This window comes from Euprymna scolopes, chromosome 40 (assembly GCF_053919585.1).
Source record: "Euprymna scolopes isolate OS-2025 chromosome 40, ASM5391958v1, whole genome shotgun sequence".
NCBI classification, from domain to species: Eukaryota; Metazoa; Mollusca; class Cephalopoda; order Sepiida; family Sepiolidae; genus Euprymna; species Euprymna scolopes.
In genome coordinates this window covers 22723431-22736178 of record NC_136521.1, presented here as the reverse complement: position 1 = coordinate 22736178, position 12748 = coordinate 22723431, and the positions used below count along the sequence as shown (strand labels likewise).

Genomic DNA, 12748 nt, shown 5'->3' with positions numbered 1-12748 from the left:
TATATTATTATAATAAATATTTAATGTACATTATTATAATAAATATTGAATGTATATTTAAATAATAAATGTTTAATGTATATTATTATAATAAATAGTTAATGTATATTACTATAATAAATATGTAATGTATAGTATTATAATAACTATTTAATGTATATTATTATACTAAATATTTTATTTATATCATTATAATAAATATTTAATGTATATGTAAATAATAAATATTTAATATATATTATTATAATAAATATTTAATGTATATTATTATAATAAATATTTAATGTATATTTAAATAATAAATATTTAATGTATATTATCATAATAAATATTTAATGTATATTATGAAAATAAATATTTAATGTATATTATTATAATAAATATTTAATGTATATTTAAATAATACATATTCAATGCATATTATTATAATAAGTATTTAATGTATATTATTATAATAAACATTTAATGTATATTATTATAATAAATTATTAATGTATATTACAATAATACATAGTTAATGTATATTAAAATAATAAATATTTTATGTATATTATTATAATAAATATGTAATGTATATTATTATAATAAATGTTTAATGTATATTTAAATAATACATATTTAATGTATGTTATTATAACAAATATTTAATGTATATTATTATAATAAATATTTAATGTATACTTAAATAATAAATATTTAATGTATATTATTATAATAAATATTTATTGTATATTATTATAATAAATTTTTTATGTATATTATTATAATAAATATTTAATGTATATTTAAAAAATAAATATTTAATGTATATTAATGTAACAAATATTCAATGTATATTTTTATACTAAATATTTAATGTGTATTATTATACTAAATATTTAATGTATATTATTATAATAAATATTTAATGTATATTATTATAATAAATATTTAATGTATATTATTATAATAAATATTTAATGTATATTATTATAATAAATTTTTAATGTATGTTATTATAATAAATATTTAATGTATATTTAAATAATTAATATTTAATATATATTATTATAATAAATATTTTATGTATATTATTAAAATAAATATTTTATGTATATTATTAAAACAAATATTTAATGTATATTATTATAATAAATTTTTAATGTATATTATTATAATAAATATTTAATGTATATTTAAATAATAAATATTTTATGTATATTTTTATAATAAATATTTAATGTATATTATTATAAGAAATATTTATTGTATATGATTATAATAAATATTTTATGTATATTTTTATAATAAATATTTAATGTATATTATTATAAGAAATATTTTATGTATATTATTGTAATAAATATTTAATGTATTCTTAAATAATAAATATTTAATTTATATTATTATAATAAATATTTAATGTATATTATTATCATAAATATTTAATATATATTATTATAATAATAAATATTTAATGTATATTATTATAATAAATATTTAATGTATATTATTATAATAAATATTGAATGTATATTATCATAATAAATATTAAATGTACAATTTTATAATAACTATTTAATGTATATTTAAATAATAAATATTTAATGTATATTATTATAATAAATATTTAATGTATATCATTATAATAAATATTTAATGTATATAATTATAATAAATATTTGATGTATATTTAAATAATAAATATTTAATGTATATTATTATAATAAATATTTAATGTATATCGTTATAATATATTATTTAATGTATATTATTATGATAAATGTTTAATGTATATTATTATAATAAATATTGGTAAATATCCAGATACGCTACTACAAAACGCCGACCACTCTAATATGTTTTTTTATAGGTAATTGAGGTCGCTGACAACGAATCTGATAGTTAAACTTGGGGCAAATTTACTGTTTGCATAGTATTAACCCCTGAACCCACGAACTACTGTCCACCATTTTGCAGCTTCCGTTTATGCTACGCGCATGCACGCTGTAGCATAAATGACGGCTTCACCAAGACAACTACGTTGGGGGGGGAGGGGATTTTTTTTTCCAGGACATAGAATTTTCTAATTTTCAAAAATACATTATAGCACTTTTTGGGTGGAAAATTTAAAATTAGCTGAAAAAGAAATAAAACAAGAAAAGGAAAGCACTCCAAGTTGGAGTAGGAGGGGGGGGGGTTAATTTATCTGTGTTTTTTTTTTTTTTTTACCTGGAACATAGAATTTTCAAATTTTCAAAAAGTAATGCACCGACATTTACCAATTAGAACACCATTTAACATTTTCCGAAGATTTTACTGTGTACATTGGGGGCACGAGCGGGGGGAGGGCGGATGTGATGTTGGGGCGCGCGCCCCAACATCACATCCGCCCCCCCCGCTCGTGCCCCCAATGTACACAGTAAAATCTTCGGAAAATGTTAAATGGTGTTCTAATTGGTAAATGTCGGTGCGTTGAAAAATGTTTAACTAAACTGCAAAAGCATCTATTAAGCCACATAAGTTCTATAATTGAATCCCCCTCCCGCAAAAAAGAATGAAAAACAAAGATGTTTGGTGCTTATGTTTTTGTAAACCACATTAAAAACTACGCGAGACAAAAAAAAAAAAGTCCAATTTGTTGTACTTTTCTTTAACTGTAAGTCATTAAAAAAATGTCAGTCCGTAATTTTTTGATTGGTACGCCATGTGAGAAGGCAGTTTGCTAGGTGAATAAAGCCATCGTTCATGCTACAGCGCACGCGCGTAGCGTAAATGGAAGCTGCAAAATGGTGGAAAGTTATTCGTGGGTGCGGGGGTTAATACCATGCAAACGGTAAATTTGCCCCAAGTTTGACCATCAAATTCGTTGTCAGCGACCTCAATTACCTATAAACAAACAAATTAGAGTGGTCGGTGTTCTGTAGTAGCGAATCTGGATATTTACCTAAATATTTAATGTATATTATTATAATAAATATTTAATGTATATTATTATAACAAATATTTCATGTATATTTTTATAATAAATATTTAATGTATATTATTATAATAAATATTTAATGTATATTATTATAATAAATATTTAATGTATATTTTTATAATAAATATTTAATGTATATTATTATAATAAATATTTAATGTATATTATTATAATAAATGTTGAATGTATATTATTATAATCAATATTTAATGTATATTATTATAATAAATATTTAATGTATATTTAAATAATAAATATTTAATGTATATTATTATAATAAATATTAATGTATATTTAAATAATAAATATTTAATGTATATTATTATATTAAACATTTAATGTATATTATTATAATAAATATTCAATGTATATCATTATAATAAATATTTAATGTATATTATTATAATAAATATTTAATGAATATTATTATAATAAATATTTAATGTATATTTAAATAATACATATTTAATGTATATAATTATAATAAATATTTAATGCATATTATTATAATAAATATTTGATGTATATCTAAATAATAAATATTTAATGTATATTATTATAATAAATATTTAATGTATATCATTATAATAAATATTTAATGTATATTATTATAATAAATATTTAATGTATATTTAAATAATAAATATTTAATGTATATTATAATAATAAATATTTTATGTATATTATTGTTATAAATATTTAATGTATATTATTATAACAAATATTTAATGTATATTAATACAATAAATATTTAATGTATATTATTATAATAAATGTTTAATGTATATTATTATAATAAATATTTAATGTATATTTAAATAATAAATAAATAATAAATATTTAATGTATATTATTATAATAAATGTTTAATGTATATTATTATAATAAATATTTAATGTATATTTAAATAATAAATAAATAATAAATATTTAATGTATATTAATACAATACATATTTGATGTATATTATTATAATAAATATTTAATGTATATTATTCTAATAAATATTTAATGTATATTATTATAATAAATATTGAATGTACAATTTTATAATAACTATTTAATGTATATTTAAATAATAAATATTTAATGTATATTATTATAATAAATATTTAATGTATATCATTATAATAAATATTTAATGTATATAATTATAATAAATATTGATGTATATTAAAATAATAAATATTTAATGTATATTATTATAATAAATATTTAATGTATATCATTATAATATATTATTTAATGTATATTATTATAATAAATGTTTAATGTATATTATTATAATAAATATTTAATGTATATTATTATAATAAATATTTAATGTATATTATTATAACAAATATTTAATGTATATTTTTATAATAAATATTTAATGTATATTATTATAATAAATATTTAATGTATAGTATTATAATAAATGTTGAATGTATATTTAAATAATAAATATTTAATGTATATTTAAATAATAAATATTTAATGTATATTATTAAAATAAATATTTAATGTATATTTAAATAATAACTATTTAATGTATATTATTGTAATGAATATTTAATGTATATTATTATAATAAATATTTAATGTATATTATTATAATAAATGTTGAATGTATATTATTATAATAAATATTTAATGTATATAATTATAAAAATATTTAATGTATATTTAAATAATAAATATTTAATGTATATTTAAATAATAAATATTTAATGTATATTATTAAAATAAATATTTAATGTATATTTAAATAATAAATATTTAATGTATATTATTATAATAAATATTTAATGTATATTATTATAATAAATATTTAATGTATATTTTAATAATACATATTTAATGTATATCATTATCATAAATATTTAATGTAATTAATTATAATAAATATTTAATGCATATTATTATAATAAATATTTGATGTATATTTAAATAATAAATATTTAATGTATATTATTATAATAAATATTGTATGTATATCTTTATAATAAATATTTAATGTATAATCTTATAATAAATATTTAATGTATATTTAAATAATAAATATTTAATGTATATTATTATAATAAATATTTAATGTATATTATGAAAATAAATATTTAATGTATATTATTATAATAAATATTTAATGTATATTTAAATAATAAATATTTAATGTATATTATTATAATAAATATTTAATGTATATTTAAATAATAAATATTTAATGTATATTATTATAATAAATATTTAATGTGTATTATTATACTAAATATTTAATGTATATTATTATAATAAGTATTTAATGTATATTAATATAATAAATTTTCAATGTATATTATTTTAATAAATTTTTATTGTATATAATTATAATAAATATTTTATGTATATTATAATAATAAATATTTAATGTATATTATTATAATAAATATTTAATGTATATTATTATAATAAATATTTAATGTATATTATTATAATAAATATTTAATGTATATTATTATAATAAATATTTAATGTATATTATTATAATAAATTTTTTATGTATGTTATTATAATAAATATTTAATGTATATTTAAATAATAAATATTTAATATATATTATTATAATAAATATTTTATGTATATTATTAAAATAAATATAAAATGTATATTATTATAATAGATTTTTAATGTATATTAGTATAATAAATATTTAATGTATATTTAAATAATAAATATTTTATGTATATTTTTATAATAAATATTAAATGTATGTTATTATTATAAATATTTTATGTATATTTTTTTAATAAATATTTAACGTGTATTATTATAATAAATATTTAATGTGTATGATTGTAATAAATATGTATTGTATATTATTATAATAAATATTTTATGTATATTATTATAATAAATATTTAATGTATATTAAATAATAAATATTTTATGTATAGTATTATAATAAATATTTAATGTATATTATTATAAAAACTATTGTATATATATTATTATAATAAATATTTAATGTATATTATTATAATAAATATTTAATGTATATTATTCTAAAAAATGTGTAAATTATTCTAATAAATATTTAATGTATATTATTATAATAAATATTTAATGTATATTTAAATAATAAATATTTAATGTATATTATTATAATAAATATTTAATGTATTCTTTAATAATAAATATTTAATTTATATTAGTATAATAAATATTTAATGTATATTATTATAATAAATATTTAATATATATTATTATAATAATAAATATTTAATGTATATTATTATAATAAATATTTAATGTATATTATTATAATAAATGTTTAATGTATATTTAAATAATAAATATTTAATGTATATTATTATAATAAATATTCAATGTATATCATTATAATAAATATTAAATGTATATTATTATAAGTAATATTTAATGTATATTATTATAATAAATATTGAATGTACAATTTTATAATAACTATTTGATGTATATTATTATAATAAATATTTAATGTATATTATTATAATAAATGTTGAATGTATATTATTATAATAAATATTTAATGTATATTATTATAATAAATATTTAATGTATATTTAAATAAGAAATATTTAATGTATATTATTATAATAACTATTAATGTATATTTAAGTAATAAATATTTAATGTATATTATTATATTAAACATTTAATGTATATTATTATAATAAATATTCAATGTATATCATTATAATAAATATTTAATGTATATTATTATAATAAATATTTAATGTATATTATTATAATAAATATTTAATGTATATTTAAATAATACATATTTAATGTATATCATTATAATAAATATTTAATGTATATAATTATAATAAATATTTAATGCATATTATTATAATAAATATTTGATGTATATTTAAATAATAAATATTTAATGTATATTATTATAATAAATATTACATGTATATCATTATAATAAATATTTAATGTATATTATTATAATAAATATTTAATGTATATTTAAATAATAAATATTTAATGTATATTATTATAATAAATATTTTATGTATATTATTGTTATAAATATTTTGTGTATATTTAAATAATAAATATGTAATGTATATTTAAATAATACATATTAAATGTATATTATTATAATAAATATTTAATGTATATTGTTATAATAAATATTTAATGTATTTTTAAATAATAAATATTTAATGTATATTATTATAATAAATATTTAATATATATTATTTTAATAAATATTTAATATATATTTAAATAATAAATATTTAATGTATATCATTATAATAAATATTTAATGTATATTATTATAATAAATATTTAATGTATATTTAAATAATAAATATTTAATGTATATCATTATAATAAATTTGTGATGTATATTATTTAAATAAATATTTAATCTATATTATTATAATAAATATTTAATGTATATTATTATAAAACATATTTATTGTATATTTTTATAATAAATATTTTATGTATATTATTATAATAAATAGTTAATGTATATTTAAATAATAAATATTTAATGGATGTCGTTATAATAAATATTTAATGTATATCATTATAATAAATATTTAATGTATATTATTATAATAAATATTTAATGTATATTTAAATAATAAATATTTAATGTATAATTTTATAATAAATATTTAATGTATATTATTATAATAAATATTTAATGTATATTATTATAAACATATTTATTGTATATCATATAATAAATATTTAATGTATATTATTATAATAAATATTTAATATATATTTAAATAATAAATATTTTGTGTATATCATTATAATAAATATTTAATGTATATTATTATAAAAAATATTTAATGTATATTATAATAATAAATATTTAATGTATATTATTATAATTAATATTTAATGTATATTATTATAATAAATATTTAATGTATATTTTCATAATAAATATTTGATATATATTATTATAATAAATATTTATTGTATATTATTATAATAAATATTTAATGTATATTTAAATAATAGATATTTAATGTATATTATTATAATAAATATTTAATGTATATCATTATAATAAATATTTAATGTATATTATTATAATAAATATTTGAAGTATATTATTATAATAAATATTTAATTTATATTATTAAAATAAATATTTAATGTATATTTAAATAATAAATATTTAATGTATATTATTATAATAAATATTTAATGTATATTATTATAAAAAATATTTCATGTATATTATTATAATAAATATTTAATGTATATTATTCTAATAAATATTTAATGTATATTATTATAATAAATATTTAATGTATATTTAAATAATAAATATTTAATGTATATTATTATAATAAATATTTAATGTATATTAATATAATTAATATTTAATGTATATTTAAATAATAAATATTTGATGTATATTATTATAATAAATATTTAATGTATATCATTATAATAAATATTTAATGTATATTTAAATAATAAATATTTAATGTATATTATTATAATAAATATTTAATGTGTATTATTATAATAAATATGTAATGTATATTTAAATAATAACTATTTAATGTATATTATTATAATAAATATTTAATGTATATCATTATAATAAAAATTTTTGTATATTATTATAATAAATATTTCATGTATATTATTATAATAAATATTAAATGTATATTTAAATAATAAATATTTAATGTATATTATTATAATAAATATTTAATGTATATTTAAATAATAAATATTTAATGTATATTATTATAAGAAATATTTAATGTATAATATTATAATAAATATTTTATGTATATTATTATAATAAATATTTAATGTATATTTAAATAATAAATATTTAATGTATATTATTATAATAAATATTTAATGTATATCATTATAATAAATATTTAATGTATAATGTTATAATAAATATTTAATGTATATTATTATAATAAATATTTAATGTATATTATTATAATAAATATTTAATGTATATTATTATAATAAATATGTAATGTATATTTAAATAATAAATATTTAATGTATATTATTATAATAAATATTTAATGTATAATGTTATAATAAATATTTAATGTATATTATTATAATAAATATTTAATGTATATTTTTATAATAAATATTTAATGTATATTATTATAATAAATATTTAATGTATATTATTTTAATACATATTTAATGTATATTGTTATAATAAATATTTAATGTTTATTATTATAATAAATATTTAATATATATCATTATAATAAATATTTAATGTATAATGTTATAATAAATATTTAATGTATATTATTATAATAAATATTTAATATATATTATCATAATAAATATTTAATGTATATTATTAAAATAAATATTTAATGTATATTTAAATAATAAATATTTAATGTATATTTAAATAATAAATATTTAATGTATATTATTATAATAAATATTTAATGTATATTTAAATAATAAATATTTCATGTATATTATTATAATAAATATTTAATGTATATTATTATAATAAATATTTAATGTATATTATTATAATAAATATGTAATGTATATGATTATAATAATTATTTAATGTATATTATTATAGTAAATATTTAATGTATATTATTATAATAAATATTTAAGGTATATTATTATAATAAATATTTAATGTATAATATTATAATTATTATTTAATGTATATTATTATAATAAATATTTAATGTACATCTTTATAAAAGGATCAATAAATCTTGAGACAATCCTTTTCTATTTGCAACATTTTTCATACAATTTGAGTTAAAAACACTTTTATGTAATCCTTTTCATTAACTCTACTAAGTGCAACATATAGTTTTCACGATTTTTTCGATGGTTGTGTAGTTGTCCATGTTGAAAGACAGGTTTGTCTAGGTAAACAAAAACTTTCTGTAAAATCTGTCCTTGAGACTTATGAATAGTCATAGCAAATGCTAATTGTCGTCTTCTTGGTGGAGGTGGTGGTGGTGGTGGTGGTGGTCGAGTTGATCGCAGTAGGAGTGCTAGTTGTTAAAATCGTCAATGAAAATTGTAAGAAGAAAATGTTTTAATCACGCGCAAATATATATTGAGCAAATAAAATATTTTAAAATTACGTCAATCGATCATTTTTTAAATTTATTTCTTTTTAAACACTTACCATATCCTTATTTGGTCTTAATTAATAAGTCTCGCGTATGTCGTCTGTATATATCAAATGTTTGCGCGAAACCGGAGATACTAAACCGGACTCTTAAACCAGAACTGAAAAGACGGTTTAAACACCAAATTAACCAAGCAAGCAAGACGATTTGAGTTTTATAATTATATAGCTATAAGTGAACAATGTAATAAGTAGTTAAAAGTTGGATAACTGGCTTGGAATATACATGGGGAACGGCCTCTTACTACCGTCCTACTGTTGATATATTACTCAGAGTATTTCATTGTATTAGAAAGTTTGCGTCAGTGCATTTTCTACAACAAAGTCGAAGATGGGGGAGGGGGTGATAAAGCACAGACGCACAAGGTAAAAAGACGCACAAGGTAAAAAGATGCACAAGAAATCAAGAAATACAGTATTTGTAGGAAAAATATACGATGAAAAATTAAAATTAAAAAAGGGGAGGAAAAAAGTTTTAAAAAATAGTTACCATGACAATCAATAGCATTGTATAGGACTTCGTTCATAAAACCATCAATATATTTTTTTCCATCTTCACCACAACTGCTAACAGCATTTTGTGCACAGTTTTTAAGTTTTTCACTGAAACAAAATTAAAATAAGTTTAAATTTCAGCAGGACATGCAATAAAGCCATGGTCACTCTTTGAATGATGCATGTAAAAAAGTATACAGCAATGCAAGGGTACTGCATTTATCCATATAACTGCATCGGAAATGATCAGGTTGAGAGTTATTTCTTTGTTTAAACTATCTGTAACATCGCATGTACGTTGCACGTTGGCTATGGTGGCACAAAACGATTTTCACTATCAAACTATTATGTTTTGATGTGCCATTGTTTGGGATCATCTTTGCCTAAATTATTATAATTTTTTTCAGCCTGTCATTTTTTTTTTTTTTTTTCTGCTTACCCTTAAGTGGGATGTGTGTACATCTGTTTATTCCCCTTACAAGGGTATAATTTTAAAAGAAATTAAAGTGTCTTAAAAAAAAAAATAATAACCTGGATAACAGTAGAAGCAGATACGTCCTCCGATTCTTTACATCTCATCAGATCCTTATACCACACAAGGTTTCAACTTCAGACAGCATTCTTCTTCTGGAAGATCTCTATTAAACTCTGGATCAGCACCATGTCCAGTTTAATGTCTCTTTTTATACTGGCATGTGTTGGACAACTTTTAGAAATTGATTTACGAAATAACCTTTTACTGGACAGGTCTTAATTTAAGTTTTATCTCAAATCCATCCTCATCACTTCCACCCATGTTTCCTTAGCTTTTCTAAGAGTGAAATTCAATATAGTCTATGCGTGTTATCCATGTGTATCGCTTATTCAAAAAAACAATTTTCCTGTCTTTTTCTCTCTTACTTTCCCTCTCTATCCTGCTCTAACCAAGTATGCCGACCTGTTCCACAAATCCCAAAACCTCAACATGAAACATCTCCAGAAAAAAAACTTGAATAAACCTAGCACCCCATCTTCCAATGTAGACCCCTACTACCATGTCTCCTTCTCTAACATCTGCGGTCTACGTTCCAACCTTCCAGAGGTTGAAACCCAATTGCAGGAGACGAAACTGGACATATTCTTTTAACCGAAACTGGAATAGGGCCGACCACTTCCCTAGATGAGTCCATAATTAACGGATACTCTAACTTAATATCTAAATCTGACCCCCAAGATCGCCATGGGCATGGAATATGTGCCTACATTAGATGACTTCCCATGTGGCAGGGATATCTCTAGAGAAGATCCTAATTTACCTTATATGTGCTTCCGGGTAGCACTTGCTTACACCACTGCATTTATATTTGCCCTCTATCGGCCCCATAACAGTGGAGTTACTATCTTTAAGAGTATATGTGAGAAAATAGACCACATCCTGTCTGCTCATCCTTTGGCTAACATTCACATCTGTGGTGACTTCAACGTCCATAACGTGGAATGGCTGACCCACTCAAATAAGACAGATGATGAGGGGAGGTTCTGTCATGATTTTGCCATTGCTTATGTCCTCACTCAGATTGTTCGCGAACCCACCCATGTGCCCGATACTACAGGTCAATATACAAGCCTCCTAGACCTTTTTCTCTCAACTTCCCCTGAGCTATGTTCATGTTCCATTCTTTCTCCTCTAGGATCCTCCAACCACTCCGTCGTATCAGTTAAGATAAAAATGAAATGTAATAAGTCCCCAGACGTACCTCTCCACCGTACTGTATATCGATACTCCATGGCTGACTGGGATAGCTTCCGTACATTTATATCTGATCTACCTCTGCATTCCATATTTAAAAAAGATGTGTCCTCTATAGTATCAGACCTCACCGAATGGTTAATTGTAGGCATAGACCGATTCATACCATCTAAAAAATTCCAACAAAAACCTAACAGCCAGCCATGGTTCTCCCCAGAATGTGCTGCTGCCATCACGCACAGAAATCACTTTTTCCATAGCTACCAACGTAATAGATGCACTGAGACTAAAGCTGCTTTCAAGAACGCCAGCAACCACTGTAAAAGAGTAATAAAAAATGCAAGAGAGCTATATGTCCAGTCTGTTAAATCCAAGGTAGCAGATCAGCGGCTTGGTTCCCACCAGTT

At 16.5% G+C, this 12748-nt stretch overlaps 1 protein-coding gene across 1 annotated transcript in view; it reads right to left on the bottom strand.

Moving 5' to 3' along the window:
* The window catches only part of LOC145265428 (uncharacterized), a 159152-nt gene that overhangs the window by 53061 nt on the left and 93343 nt on the right, over positions 1-12748 (bottom strand). The window contains exon 5 of the mRNA XM_080121261.1: positions 10608-10720. Within this exon, the coding sequence (XP_079977387.1) occupies positions 10608-10720 (113 nt within the window). The remainder of the gene's footprint in view (positions 1-10607; positions 10721-12748) is intronic.